This window comes from Oryza brachyantha, chromosome 1 (genome assembly GCF_000231095.2).
Source record: "Oryza brachyantha chromosome 1, ObraRS2, whole genome shotgun sequence".
NCBI classification, from domain to species: domain Eukaryota; kingdom Viridiplantae; phylum Streptophyta; class Magnoliopsida; order Poales; family Poaceae; genus Oryza; species Oryza brachyantha.
This window is the reverse complement of record NC_023163.2, coordinates 6,777,241-6,792,665: the sequence shown is the minus strand read 5'-3', so window position 1 is coordinate 6,792,665 and position 15,425 is coordinate 6,777,241. Positions and strand designations below refer to the sequence as shown.

General features: G+C 39.2%; 2 protein-coding genes across 4 annotated transcripts; one reads left to right on the top strand and one right to left on the bottom strand.

The window, feature by feature from the left end:
* The first annotated feature begins 6,114 nt into the window (after positions 1-6,114).
* Positions 6,115-12,290, top strand: LOC102722710 (kinesin-like protein KIN-14B). 2 transcript variants are annotated; one of them, XM_006643954.3, is made up of 12 exons: positions 6,115-6,201; positions 6,451-6,746; positions 6,823-6,906; positions 7,019-7,183; positions 7,275-7,381; positions 7,514-7,692; positions 8,701-8,862; positions 9,082-9,297; positions 9,404-9,441; positions 9,552-9,679; positions 10,014-11,079; positions 11,693-12,290. In XM_006643954.3, exons 2-12 carry the CDS (start codon positions 6,539-6,541, stop codon positions 11,806-11,808), a joined length of 2,469 nt encoding a protein of 822 aa, XP_006644017.1. In that variant the 5' UTR covers positions 6,115-6,201; positions 6,451-6,538; the 3' UTR covers positions 11,809-12,290. The 2 variants fall into 2 exon arrangements, with proteins under 2 accessions (XP_006644017.1, XP_015688099.1); XM_015832613.2 differs by having other exon boundaries at positions 6,139-6,201; positions 6,454-6,746.
* Positions 7,335-14,472, bottom strand: LOC102718321 (pentatricopeptide repeat-containing protein At5g56310). 2 transcript variants are annotated; one of them, XR_005811391.1, is made up of 4 exons: positions 11,604-11,697; positions 9,530-9,658; positions 7,502-7,645; positions 7,335-7,419 (listed from the first exon to the last, which is right to left on the bottom strand). XR_005811391.1 is itself a non-coding variant. In XM_015832615.2 (2 exons), exon 1 carries the CDS (start codon positions 14,405-14,407, stop codon positions 12,914-12,916), a length of 1,494 nt encoding a protein of 497 aa, XP_015688101.2. In that variant the 5' UTR covers positions 14,408-14,472; the 3' UTR covers positions 9,592-9,658; positions 12,397-12,913. The 2 variants fall into 2 exon arrangements, 1 of the variants encoding a protein (XP_015688101.2); XM_015832615.2 differs by lacking the exons at positions 7,335-7,419; positions 7,502-7,645; positions 11,604-11,697 and adding an exon at positions 12,397-14,472 and having other exon boundaries at positions 9,592-9,658.
* Between the last annotated feature and the right edge of the window lie 953 nt (positions 14,473-15,425).

The following is a 15,425-nucleotide window of genomic DNA, read 5'->3' as shown; positions in this document are numbered from 1 at the left end:
AACCATTTGGTTAAAATAGATCCAATCACTCTAGCTCCACTCTAGCATCCATTTAGTACGTATAAACTCGGACTAAAAATTTTAAAGCTTGTGCTCACACTATAAAAAATTTATCAAATTTAACTGAAATTTGGTGAAATGATTTATTATGAATAAGAGCAACTTTGTGCAAATTTTAATTAATTTATACATGTGGATCCCACATATGTCTATTCTTTTATCCGTTGGTTAGCCAATTAAAGTATCTATTTACCCTCCACGGATCAAATCCATTTAGAATATGAAATCACCAAACCAAATCCAATTCATAGCAATTCATTTGTTTTTATGACCCAATCCGATCCAAACCATTTAAATAATAATTTATTTGCACCCAACCAAAGACAACCCAAACTAAAAACCAACACATTTAATCTATTTTCATCCAACCCATTTACAGCCCTAGCCAGTAGCCATGGGGGAGGTAAAGCTAGCTCGGGCCCTGACACCAGTCCCGGCGGCTCGAGGTTTGGGTGTAGTACGGAGGCACGCCGGCCGTTTCAGTCTCGAGGCCGAGCGCGGGATCAGCTTCAACGTGGCTTGAGGGTCATTGGAGGAATAGAAAACCGATTATGCATAGGGCTGAGTTAGCATGTCTTTCACCAATTTTAGAATTCACAGCTCACAAGGTGATAAAAGATATTAGTGGGATTATAGGGATAATTAAGTTTAGAGCTTAAGCCCTAGTTGTCCCATTTTACCCTTGCTCGAGGTCATGGTTCGAGCACGTGGTGAGACCGGTAAGGCTTGAGGTGAAGCTCATTTCACATCAGAGAACAGTAAGTTAGAGACTCGTTCCATTAGCGGGATAGCGCGCATGAGCAGCGGTGCATATCACCACAGTCTGTGACTCCTGCAGGGATCGATCGCATAACGCGCGCGTGCATCACATGGCCAATCGAGATCGAGGAGTGCAAATAACAACCGGGCCTGCTTGCTGCTGGCTTCCTGATGGAGAGGATCAGGCCGGCAGTGATCGACACAGCTCGAGCAGGAGTGGCCCACGGCCGGCGGCGCACTCGGTACGTGCTGGGATCACCGCTCGCCGAGCTGGAGCCTGGAGGTAGATGAACCGGCCAAACTGAAACAACCGGTAAAAGATAGGCCGTCTGCAGCAAGCCACTGACGAATCTAGCCAACGAGGTTAGATGGGTCTGAACAAGTTATACAGAGTTTCAGCCTCCCTTTATAAGTGATTTACTCCAGTCCAATAAAAAATATCTCGAGGTACCGATACCTCGTGGTACCAAATTGTTTCTGATCGTTAAATCTAACAGTGTACATCCTACTCAACTAGATCCAATGATAGAAAATGATCTGGTACCTTGAGATACCAATACCTCAAGATACTTTTTATTGGACCGGAGCAAATCTCTTGTCATAAAATTTTAAAGAAGTCTTCATGAGACTCAATGGCTTTAACGGAGATAATGGGGACTCGGGCCCCGCTGTCCCCATGCTAGATCCATCCCTGGCCATCTACCATGACAAAGTACGTTTACCCCTAGCCCAAGTTGCAACTATAGCAAAAATAATATGGCCTAGCATGCAGTTTACTCAAAAAAGTTTAGCAAGGTAAGAGATTTGCTGCTCACATGTGGTAGGGGACATATTCATGGATAGACGAGTGTGATGTGCATTTGTCTTCCATGTAATAAAAATGATTAAATAATACATAATTACTCGTTTTTATTGATAAGAGTCCATATTCATATTTTTATTCATATTTTTCACCGGGCAGTCCAGATGATATACTCCTATATATTGCTTCATGAGCAATCAATGTGCTGAACTTCATTATCTTCATCACCTAAACTCTAGCTCCAATTAATTCATTTCATTAACTTTACCCAAAAGTGTAACTTCTTTTCCAACCAAAACCAAGACAGAATAATCTAAACTTTAGGAATCAACAATCAATTGATGCTGACATCAAGGCTCTCAACAGCATATGTTTATTTATTCTAGTGCCGCTGCCTGTAATACTCAACGTACACGCAGGCACCAACCTTTGGCCCATTGTAGTTGGCTTTAATAGAGGCATATATACGATGAGATATATAGATCCTAGGCAGATACACTGATTACTTATTAACTAATTAAGGTGGTTGACAGAAAGATGAAAGCTTGTCAGCTAGTATATGTAGATGAAACTTTCTGATCACTAAACAGTTTGGCAGTGAAAAAAAACATAGCGCTATTCTCTAGGCCATCCAAAAGAACTCAGGGCAAGGAGGAAATACCTTCTTGAATTACTTTAAGAGAAAACTAAAACCAGGATCGACCTCTGTCCCAAATGCAAGGATCTACTCTTTTATAGGTCAATTCTTAAGCTGCATTTTCTGGAACCAGCGAGTGACCCTTTTGTTATACGATTACTAAGGTTTAAACTCTGACCAGTAGCTTCCGTATTTACCGCCATATTACAAGCACGTTCGCAATGTATTCTTCAGGCCCTCTAGTCCAACATCTCTACAACTGTTAAGGGTGCAATCATCCTCCTCCCTCACTATTAAGTTGCGCACACAAACTATTGTTCTTGAAAAGACCGATGATTGAAAAATAAGGCTGGATCCCGTCCAAGTCTATGGGCCTGCTACAGCAGGTACAATAGCATGATATAAACCCGCTATAAATATATTTTAAAGATATAAGAGGAAAGAGAGAAGAGATATGGGCTATTAATTTGTAGCCAGCTGCACACGGGATTCAAGACAAAACGTGTGTATGACATGTGGGACCATACATGATGTTTTGTAGGTAACTATTGTATGAATTAGCTATTAGATTGACTATAGATAAATTGAAGCCAGTAGTTGCATGTACTGTTGAACTTGCTCTAAGAAAGGTTGGGGCCTAGGGGGGCTAAAAGAAGTTTCAACTGCCGATTGATCGGTCCTTGCAGGCTTGCAGACACCATGGCTGTTGTTTGTTTGAACCTATTTGTTTTCATCTTGTTGCTTAGCTTGCATGTCTCTACTCTCATCAAAGTTTTAAAAATGTGGGTCGTGCTACATTCATTCCCAGCATTTAGTACTAGTTGTTGGATAGACTGTGACGTTCTTTTCTTCTACTATTTGCTTGCTCTCTGTGACGTTCTTTCTAATTTTCCTGATTTAGGGCATCCACGATGTAATCTAAAACTAGTTCATAAGTAATAAAATATTCTATTCAGTCACCTAACAACATTATAAAACTAGTCCATAGCAAGAAAATAGTAAAAGTCACTCATAAGTATATAGGCTACCCATAAAGGATAAAATATGTTATTTGTCTCTATTTCCTCTCTCCTAATACTAGTTGATATATATATATATATATATAGTGGAGATAACAATAGTTATATCCTATATATGCAGGTCCCATATATATATATAAACTATTTTTGCTACATATATACATTGTGGATGCCCTTATCTTCCACTCCTGACATGGCCATCAACGTGCCCATGCCTTCTTTTTCTTAAAAGAAAGTAGAAAGGAGAAGAAGAATGGTGTTTACTCACCTGGGCTCAAAAAGTGTTTCTGCCAGCGAGAGAAGCTGCAAGCAAAGGAAGATTCCAGGCTATACATAGGGGAAGCACGGCTCGTTCGCAAGATAGGGTTCCAAGCAGTCTAATCAGCGCACGCAAAATAAGAATAGTCATTAGCATATGATTAATTAAGTATTAGTTACTGTAAACTTAAAAATAGATTAGTATGATTTTTTAAAACAACTTTCACATAAATATTTTTAGCAAAAGATGTACGTTTAGTAGTTCGAAAAACGTGCGCACGAAAAAAGAAGATAGGAAATTTAAAGAGCCCGCAGCGTACTCATGATCTTACGATTCTTATGTCCCATAGGGCATAGCTCCTCCATATCTTATCTGCCCAGATCAATAAAGAGATCCTCTTATCATCTTTCTGTGCTCAGAAAGGTGGAATTTGATCAGGCATATCACTGAGAAATCTGCACATGCATAAACAATATCAATGTATCAAATACCGACACTTTAGCAGCTGAAATTTTATAACAAAAACCTCACATCAAATTAACCAGAGTTATTTTTTTTCTAGAGCGTAAAGATGAATTTCAGTATAGTGACCTTTGGTGTCCAACGAAAAGAAGATAATATTCAGAATTCCTTTCGGTTGGATGTGAATGTCTGTAATATTTTTTCCGTTCAAAACAAATTTTGAACATTCACTTCTCCTTTTCATTGGAAAGCAATGAGTACAGCAAGATCCATTACTTGCTAACTAAGGCCTCGTTTAGTTCTCAAAATTCTTTTCCAAAAACATCGTATTGAAATTTTGGACACCTAAATAAAGCATTAAATATAGATGAATCAAAAAACTAATTGCACAGTTACGAAAGAAATCTTGAGACGAATCTTTTGAGCCTAATTAGTCCATGATTAGCCATAAGTGCTACAGTAACCAACATGTGCTAATGACAAATTAATTAGGCTCAAAAGATTCATCTCGCGGTTTCTAGGCTAGCCGTGAAATTCGTTTTTTTATTCATGTCCGAAAACTCCTTCCGATATCCGATCAAACATTTAACGTGATACTTCTCCTAAAAATTTTCTCAATCTAAACACCCCCTAAAATAGAGACAAGCCATATCCCTACAAAAGGCCGATGGGTCCATGATTTTATTAGTCCACAGTTGGTCACTGCCTCACTGGTGAAACTTACCTGTTGAGATCCACTTATCAATCCAATCATGCGTCCCTTGCTTAAATGCCAAACTGGATTGTCTTGTAAATAACAAATGCATTTCTGGAAGAAATTTTATTTTATCTGCGGACACCTATTTACACATAAAAAGTACTAGCTTGAAACAAAGAAAGTTCAGTTCAACCCTACAACCCTTTGGTCCATAAGAGTGCAAGACTATAATCACCACCAGGAAATATAAGAGTGCCTATTATATTACTTTGGATGTACTATATGTAACCACCAAATAAAAAAGGATCAGGCAAGAGCTACAGACTTCTAAATACATTTATCGTGAGGATACCTGGACATCTGCAAAGGCTGCAGGGATCATCACATGAACGAATCAATACAACAGAATGTACAGCACTAGTTGATCTGCTGACATCACCATGCTGGTTAGATAAAGAAATATTACAAGAGCAAAACTAACTGGAACAGTGTCTGTCGGTAAGAAACCACTGAAAAAACAGTATCGCCTTTTGTTTTGAGCGATGGTCACAAGATGGATTAGAATCCAACATTTTCAGGCACAGTCCCACCTGTTGGTTCACTGAAAAGTTCAGCATGGCACATGGTAGGTGAGCATTTTTATGACAGCAGAACGAGAATGGTTTCATTAGCCAAGCTCACATCCACCCATTAAATGTTGTCGCCATGTGCCACGGAATATAATCTATCATGAGCTCTGCCATACTTAATCACCATCACCACTACTCCCTCCTTCACTCTGTGTCCCTGTGACAGACAAAATACACTAAGGGAGTTACAGCTGTTGTGGTTCTGACTGAGCTTGAGCTCCCTTGACCAAAGAATCCCAAGCATGGAGCATATGCTTTGCTTTGTCAGCTTCCTTCGGTATGTATAGATGGCATATCTGAAATAGCAAGCTCCATTGCTAGGTATTCCAAGGTCTCTGTTTGATCAGCAGTTATAAGAACAGTTTTGGAGGTAGCAACTATGGTGGATTCTACTGTCAAGATTCCAAATGCTGAAACAAACTGAGGTACTTGCATATTCTGATCTAGATTTTCTCTGATTAGGTGTGTCGGTTGGCACTCTCACCCTTGATGGTGACATGCTGATATATATAGAGCACAAAACCTGTGTCTTGAAGGTGAAAAGAGCTAGCTGAGGACTCGAGGTATGGTAGAGTTTCTTCTTTTCCAATACTTTCAAGCCTTATTTCACACTTCAATTACCCTGCAAGAACAAGCAATGCATTATTTCCTTTATCTTGTTTCATGATCGTTTCTGTTTTATCTAACCTAGGAAATGCAGTGGTTGGAGATCTTGAAGTAGAACTGACCTTTTCTTGAGAAGTGATAGAGACCTTGGAACTCCAAGAAGGATTTAAGCAATGTATGGGTTCTCCAAAGGCAACTCCCACATCCAACATTCTCCTTGCTCTTGCAGCCCGTAGACATTTCACTAAGTATGGAAGTGAATACTGTGCAGGTACGAACTCCAAATATCTCCTTGTCCTTATGGATACAGTCTTCGAGTCATTCTTTTTATATCCTTCTCAAGTCTAACTGCCACAAAACACTTGGTCAGATATTGATTAGAAAATCATAGCAAAACCCTTGATTATCAACTACATGTGGTCAGAATAGGCTGCTGAAGTAGTCCAGTTTGATTCATCCCTGACTAAGACTTCAACAAACCTTTTTTTTCTGATTGATCTACAATCTCATTCCACAACAGCAGGTGGAATCACCAGCAAAGAAGCAAATAAGATCAGTAGGATAGAGATCAGCAGCACTGAATCTTGGCAACAATTGGCGTACTATACATGGATGTGCAACCAGCAAGAACCATGCGGAATCTTCCAGATACTCTGTCATCCCTCATGGGGTTCAACAAGCACCTCACACCTAGTTGGATTGAATCAGTGTCTCACATCATTGATGGGTTACCACGAATGAAAGTGGTGGTCGAGAAGACTGAAAATATTGGTGATGACAATACAGAATCAGAGAATAAAGTTGAAAAGATTCAAGGTATGCACTTCTAATCTTGCCCTCAAAAGCTCTAAGCATTTCTGAGAATTTCTTGGCTTTTGTTTGCTTACGACAGATGAACTGGTTTCACTGAATGCTCAACTAAAGCAGATAACACTGCACAGGAGAGAGGCACTAAATAACTATTTGGATTTGAAAGGTTGAGCTTTCTTCTTGAACTTTCTATCTGCAAAAATCTTGCTTGGTTTTGTAAGTTTCAACAAAGACAACAGGTGCTGCTACATGTTGACTAGCATGCCTTTGTTCCACAGGGAATATACGGGTATTTTGCCGTATAAGGCCTTTTCACCATGAAGAAACTTACAGTTCGAGAAATCTGTTCACTCTGGATGAGAGTAGCATTTTCCTCCAAGTTGCTGAAACCAAGAGAAAGCAATACAAGTTTGATAAGGTTTTCAACCCGCTCTCAACACAAGGTATTGAATCAGACCAATACTTAATACAAGTTGCACATTCTCAAGAATTTTTTTTGAATGAAAATCAAGTTATAATAGTATGCTTTTCCAGGTGATGTATTTTCCGAAGTTGAACCAGTGATTAAATCTGCTTTAGATGGCTACAATGTTTGCATATTTGCCTATGGTCAAACAGGTAGTGGAAAAACTTATACAATGGTAAGATTCCTCATTGATCGCTCCTATCCCCTCCATCCCTACATGCACAAAAGGATAAATGAAAAGTATAAACACCCCAAACCAACTGAGGATTCAAATGTTTTACTTACAGTCCATTACCATATGAATTAGGAGGGGAAGCCTACAAATCTGGGTGTCATACCACGTGGGATTCAAACATTGTTTAATCGAGCTTCGGAGTGCAGCAACAGGTTTCTCTTCACTTTCAGTATGCTTGAGATATATATGGGGAACATACGAGATCTGCTGGCCCCAAGAAGCAAGAGTAATGGGCTTAAGAATGTATCAAGGTAATTTTCTATATTTGTTCAAAAGGAGGATACTTTGTGCAAAATAAATAATGATAAAAATAAAATAAGAAAAGGAAATTAAAGTACTCGAATATGTCAGTTCTGAACTTCCCATGCATAATAAATAAAATGAAATGTATATTGGAGCCAGGTTCTGACTATGATGTTGCAGTCATGGTAACAGCAATGAAGCACTACAAATGTCAATGTGTCATGCATGTCTGTTGTAAAATTATGTTGAATCCCAAAGAAACTAAAAATGTATTCTGGATATAGCATATTTCATGAATGTGCTACCAGAGTACCAGACAGATGCTAATACAGTTTGATGCATTTTTGGACTTACATCTGCCCTTGTTTTCTACCTGATGTTACTTAGGCTTGCACTATTGACTTGACGATATTTTGAAATTTTGGATTTCCATGTGGCCACCACTGATACGAGGCTGTCAGAATCACTTATCTTGATATACAAGCAGGGCATGGCACAATGTTGATATACAAGCAGGGTAGATCACAATGTTGATACACAAGCGTCCTTTCCAATTATAGAAAAAAGAGAGAAGGAAAAAGTGTGACATATTCTTGACTTCACGTAACATGGCTTCCTACAACTCTATGAAGAATTGAAGATATATCACATATCATATGAAAATATTAAAAATTTACTAGCTTTTCTTTCTAAAAATTATTCAGTCCCTGTTGGCAAATCTGACAGAATGCTACAATGATGTAGTATAATCTATGTGTCCTCCCAATGAATCGATGTGGTCTATCATTTTGTAGAACCCAATATTGAATGTTTAATAAGGATCTATATGGGAAGATAACCCTTTCCTGTCAATAAAGGAAAGATAGTCCTACAGTTATTAACTTGTGAATTGCTTTAGGTTGTTCCTGAACTTTTTGGATGGTAAAAGGTTAACTCGCTTCCATATATATCTGCGCACAAATATAAACTTTGCATCTATTGAACTAAACTATTCTTTAATGTATCTTCGCATTCAGCCTCTCCATTAAATCAGGCCCTGATGGTGGCATTGAGATTGAAGACCTAGTAGCAGTTACTGTCAATAGTTTTGAAGAAGTGAAAAGATTGTATGAAGTGGGGACTCGTCTTAGATCAACAGCTTCCACCATGGCAAATTCTACATCAAGCAGATCTCACTGGTATTTTTTCATTTTATTGAAGAAGAGCATTTCTTTTATCTATAACAATTTGAATATCAACCATGGGTGCACCTGATTGAAAGAGGATTCAGCAAAAGTTACATGGCAAATGTTTACAAAAACATATTGGATGATTAAAATGGTTGTTTTTAGATAGATAACCATGGAATAATCACTTTACTAAAGCCTTGTAAATTTATTTGTTCATTTGTGAAACAGTTTGATTCGCATCTCATTGACTTGCTTGAATGCAACTGAGAGGAGAAAAGCTACGAGCAAGTTGTGGATGATTGATCTAGGTGGGAGTGAAAGACTTGTAAAGACAAAAGCAACTGGGAAAAGGCTCAAGGAAGGGAAAGCCATAAATTTGTCTTTGTCAGCTCTAGGAGATGTGATTGATGCACTACAGACTAAAAAACCCCATGTCCCTTACAGGTAAATGAAATTCATAATACACTACTGTATGGAAATTGGTACATGACTGCCATTTCATCAGAAAAATATGACATAACAATAACATTTCAGCATTTGAAATTTGCAGAAATAGTAAGCTTACACAAGTACTGAGAGATTCTCTAGGTAAATTAGTCTATTGCTAGCTATTTCAAAAGTCAGAACAACATTTGTGGCTCATTTGTTTTGCAAACCCATATTTCTCACAACTTACCTTGACATATTCATGTTGACAGGATGTGAGTCCAAAACAGTGATGCTTGTCCATGTCAGCCCCAATGAGGGTGATTTATGTGAGACAATTTGCACCTTGGGTTTTGCAACAAGAGTAAGAAGCATTCGCCTGGAAAGTGAAGAACCACCAGTAAGATTTTGCTCTTACCATTATAATGAGCGCATATGCAAGAACTATCACTACCAGATGACTATTTAACCTATTAAAAATAGCATAAGCCAAACATAAATTAAGATAATAAGATAGTTAATACTCACATTTCAATTGGCAAAAGGACAACTTGAAAAACAAGATCATTGTTATGAAAAAGTTGAGATCTGTTTCATCAGCCAAGAGTAATTAATACTCAGTTTGTTTTTTTACAGAACATGGTATCTGCATTCATGCACACTTGTAAAAAAAAATTATGTAAATTTTAACTCACTTGACTAATGACTATAGAACATATTTTGATCTCAAACAGGAGGTGAAAGCAAGGAAGGAAACACTATTAATAGATTTAGGACTGAAGGTCAATGATTTGGAACATGAATGTGAAGAAATCAGAAGAAAAATTAAGAATCTCGAGGAGAGTATGGAGCAGTTGACAGGATCTCAGCCAACTATTGATTCTAATTTCGACATGTCGCATCTATTCATGGAAGAATTGAAAACAGATGCATCAAGTAATGTGAGGAGTTCAAAGAATCGCAGAGAAGTCTCTTCCAGGCTACCAAGGTTCATGAAGCCAACTGCTTCTAGCCAGCACAGGATAGGCTTAAATAATTGCATTCATGTTACTAACAGGAAAAAACCACCGGTACCACCAAGGAGGCGGCCATCCTCAGTTTATGCTGAGTCAGTAACAATCCCAGGAAATGCTGCACCTTGGCAATCAGAATGCAGTATGTCCATGACAAGTGACATGAATTGGACACCAAGCATACGAGATGGAACTGAATGTAGCCAGGATGCATCAGAATACGAGATTAAACAAGTGATTTTCTCAGAACATGATAAATCTTTACATGATCAAGTGACTTGCTACACAGATTATCAGCTTGCAGAATCTAGAGATGTGAAGAACAAAATCGAAGAAAAGGGAATTGTGGACATTGAAAATTGGCTCCACCAACAAATCATTGAGAAGATCAACACATGTCGAAGTAAACTGGAGCTAGATATTCCAATAGTAACTGAAGATGTTATCTATGTTTCTAGTATCCCTTCACCAATTACTATGGCATGCACTAAAGCTGGTAGCCAGGTAAAGGACAAAGGAATTTACCTAACTCTTCAACCCTCAACAGACTATGTAGAGGATATGAAGCAAGCCAAGGCTCTTAATCAATTCGCAGCACAGGAATTCTGCACTCCACCAATTAAAGAATTTTACATCAACAATGAAGTGAAGGGACATAAAAACGAAAATCTTGTGTACCATGGGAGGCCCAGAAAGTCATTACAGGAAGAACTGGAAGACTGTATGCTAGAGAAGCCAGATAAGGACTCTAGATCACACAGGTTACAGGATGAGAAACACAAAATAGGTATTTTTCTATCCTACACCGGAGAATGAGCATCCAGGATAATTTATGCATAACATACTGCCAGTAGGCCAGTACCATCTGGAGTTTTTAAAGTTACTCCTAAAATTGAAACCACAGTAAGAGAATGCTTAGCGACAAAACATTTTAGAATATGCATATATAGATGTAGAAAAGTTCATGGCACCAGATATATTTATCGATATGTTTTTTTCTAAAAAATATATAATTTTCAAGTTAATAACTTAAGATATATATTTTGAAATCTATTGCAACGCACGGATAATTTGCCAGTATAATTTATTTCTAGAGTTAAACTAGAATAAATATTGAAACTTTGAAAGTAAACTTCACTACATAGAAACTGAAGTTTCTAAATTTCAGTTGACAACATGGAGACTTCAACAATAACATGGACATCTGTAATTTTTAGCCAAAAATACCTCAGTAAAAGACAATAACAATAATTTCTCAGTTTTGGTATTATCATTTTTGAACAGACTGCACAACTAGCAAACAAATATTACCATTTACCAACTTGGGACTTCTGTCTGTCTGTCTGCAATGTGTTTCTTGTTCAGTAAGCTTTATATTACTTGTTGATCCTTCACTGCAGGGAAGTTGACAAAGTTCTTTCAAGCTCTTCAGACAGCATGGATTGGTGCTCTTCTAGGACTGGGAACTCTTAGCATTGGACTAGAGCACGGCTTCTTTCAGAGTTTGACGCTCTAAATTAATTAGAATCTCATCACTTTAAGATATAGTATTCAATTCTAAGAGTGGCTACTACATGAAAGAAATGCTCTCGGTGTATATTGTACAACGAGCCTGCAATGAAATGTGTCCTGCCAGTTACCACAATGGCAGGTGAACTGCTGATCTGATGATAAGAGAGTTCCTTTGATTTCAGATGAATTCTTTCAGAAAACCAAAAAAAAAGGTGCATTTGAGTAAATATGAAGGAATGATCATACAAGAAAATTGACAAACCATTCTATCACACAATAATTGTTAGTTTGTTATATTATACTATTATATTGCACTGAACTAACTCTGAGAAAGAATCGTTTTATAGTTCTAAAGCATCTCAACTTATTTGCCTCTGTGCACACCTAAAACAAGATAAATGTCTCAGTAATGTGTGCAATAATTACTTGTTTAAAGAGTAATTTAAATCACGACGCTAGAATATTTGTTTGAGATAGAGTTGAAAAGTGAATGGCATGTTTATTCTACATATGTTGCCAAAGGAGAAATCTGATGAAACAAATAGTCAGTCAACATAAAAAAAAAAAACTTCTGTTTAGATGTTGCCTGTACCTTGAACTGAAGAACAAAGGCTTGGTCAACTTTGATCCTAAGAAGACTAAACCTCATGAAAAAACTAGTCAACAAGAATCAGCTCTTGAGTTTCAACCTCACACATGCAATCACTTGGCCAACAACTACTCCCTTAAAACCATTTGTAAATTTCCAGCTATGTTCACTTATCAGTTATTACACAATACAGATACGACTCTTTCTGAGTGTACCAAAGAATTCTGTCCTTCTCCAATACAAATAAGTACTTCCTGGAATATTGAGCATAACCATCGAATCCATTTTACCATCAAGGAATTGCCAATTGCTTTCACTTTTGTTTTGCAGAATAAATTGATTCAGTATAAAGCATAGCATCAGGTACTTTCTGTATCAGTCTTCTTGAGTCTGACTGGAAGGAAGGATGGGGTGAATAGTAGGACTTGTGAACTGCCATCAATCTCACCAGAACTTCAATTGTGCACAGTTGGCAAGTTGGCATGTGATGGAACAATGCTTTTACTAGATTATATGCATCTTACCCTTCTTCAACGTTATGCAGACTTTCAGGGAGCACCGTGATCTGACCAACAGATTTTATGTTAGTATTGATTGCACGAAGAACTTCACACATCTTATGCAAGGAAGGATGAGATCCATCTCTGGAAGTGAACTCATGAACCATGCCATCAACATCAATAGAACTTGCCCCTGGCACATTCCTTAATCCTCTATCTCTCATTGATACTCGAAGTTCTCTCACAGCATCCCACCTCTCCTGTTCTGCATAGATGTTAGATAGAAGAATATAATTCCCACTGTTATGAGGCTCGAGCTCAATTAGATGTAACAAGGCTTGTTCTCCAAGCTTTGCATCACCATGTGTGCGAGCAGCAGCAAGAAGAGCTCCCCATATTGCTGCATTTGCCTTGAAAGGCATGTCATGAACTAAACCACGAGCTTCCATCAAACAACCTGCACGGCCAAGTAGATCAATCATGCATCCATAATGCTCAACTCGTGGCTTAATCTTGTACTGAGACACCATAGTTCTGAAGTACCAGCGGCCCAAATCAATCAGTCCAACGTGGCTACATGCAGATAGGACTGCGAGAAAAGTGACATCATTTGGTGACACATTCTCCCTCTCCATCCGGCGAAATAACCCCACAGCTTCCAAACCAAGGCCGTGCAATGCAAATCCAGCAATCATCGTAGTCCAAGTAACTATACTCTTCTGTTCCATGCCCTCAAACACTTCCACCGCTTTCTTGACACTCCCACATTTCACATACATGTCGATGATTGCATTCATCAGCTTTATCTCCCGGCATAACCTCTGCCGCAGCACAAACATGTGCACCCATTCCCCTAAATCAACCATGCCCAGATCGCCGCATGCTGAGAGCACCGACAGCAGTGCCACCCCATCTGGTTCGATCCCCTCCACCTGCATCCTTCGGAACACCTCGATTGCCTCCTCCGGCTGCTTCATCTGCGCGTATGCCCCGATCACCGTCGTCCACGATACCACGTTCCTCTCCGGCATAACATCGAACAGTTCACGCGCACGAGCCAGGTCACCAGACTTCACATACCCATCGATCATGACGTTCCAGGAAACGACGTCCCCGGAGGCAGCCGTCTCATCGAACACCCTCCGAGCGGAGCCAACCCCTCCGAGGCAACAGTAGGCCTGGATGAGGCTGGCCGCGGCGTGCGGGTCGGCGGCGAGGCCCGCGCGGAGGAGCAGGGAGTGAAGCTGCGGGACGAGCCCGACTCCTCCGCCCCGGAGGCGCGCGGCGGCCCTGACGGACACCGAGGGGTGGACGCGTCGCGCGAGCGCGACCGCGTGGTCCCGGAGCGGGAGGCGGAGGGAGGCGAGGAGGAGCGCGGAGACGAGGCGCGCGTGGCGGTGGCCGCCGCGGGGGAGGAGGTGCGCGTGCGCCTGGAGGAGGTGGCGCCGGGAGGCGAGGCGGGGGAGCAGGGAGAGCACCCGGTGGAGCTCCGGTGGCAGAGGCGCCGGCGGCATGCGGCGTGGTGCGGCCGCCGCAGTGGCCGGCGGCGAGGCGGTTCGGAGCTCGTGCGTTCGAGGCGCGCGGTTCCACGCGCAGCACTTTCTTGGGCCTTTGGGTTTAAAAAGGATCAACGCTTTGTTGGGCCAAGATCTCCGTAGGGTACACACCGATGAGGCCCACCCTGATTTTTTTTATATAGGTTTGACTATTTCTTTATTAAAAAAATACATAATTATTAATTATTTTATTTATTGTTAAATACATTTTTATGCATATATAGCTTTATATATTTTAAAAAAATTAATAAGATAAAAAGCCAAACGTATATAAAAAAATCAACGGGTACAATTTTTTCTACATAAGAGACAGGGTTTTAATTGATTCCTTCACCTTTGATAGTATTAAATTTTTTACAATTTTAAACTAGGCTTCTATGGCAGTAGAAATAACTTGGATTATTTTTTTCGTCTAGATGAATATATATGCTTTTCCTTATACATCCTTCACATATACGACGGCGACGGACCTGCGAGAATGAACAGAACAAATTAAATTGAGAGAGACGTTAGACGATATGTATGCATGGTTTTTCAGGGTAGATAAGGGTAGTTGTTGCCGGTCTTTACCCGGAAACGGCAAATTAATTAAAGAGAAGTTAGACGATAATGATTGGTTGATATGAAAAAATATATGAAGGATTAATAGTATTTTGGAATAATGGTAAATGGTGTTATTATGGGAGGAGGAAGCTAGTAGATGGCACTGAAATTTTATAGATGCGGAGCAAAGAAAATAAAAGTAAAGATTACCAATCATAGACAGCTTGATGCTATTAATACTATTTTACTATTGTTATTAGTAATAGAAATCTATTTAAAATATGTGTGTTATATTTCCTTGATTTTTTATTTGACGCAGTTGATTTTTAGATATACGGTTGATATTTCATATTATTTAAATTTTATGCAAATATGTAAAACTATAAGTCATATTTAAAGTGATTTTAGTAATAAATTAATTCACAATAAATTA

Bases quoted from the DNA above. Each gene is read 5' to 3' on its own strand.
- LOC102718321 (XM_015832615.2), bottom strand. From the start codon at position 14,407: ATGCCGCCGGCGCCTCTGCCACCGGAGCTCCACCGGGTGCTCTCCCTG.
- LOC102722710 (XM_006643954.3), top strand. From the start codon at position 6,539: ATGGATGTGCAACCAGCAAGAACCATGCGGAATCTTCCAGATACTCTG. The intron at 9,680-10,013 runs GTAAGATTTTGC...GATCTCAAACAG, and splicing joins TGGAAAGTGAAGAACCACCA to GAGGTGAAAGCAAGGAAGGA. The intron at 11,080-11,692 runs GTATTTTTCTAT...CCTTCACTGCAG, and splicing joins GGATGAGAAACACAAAATAG to GGAAGTTGACAAAGTTCTTT.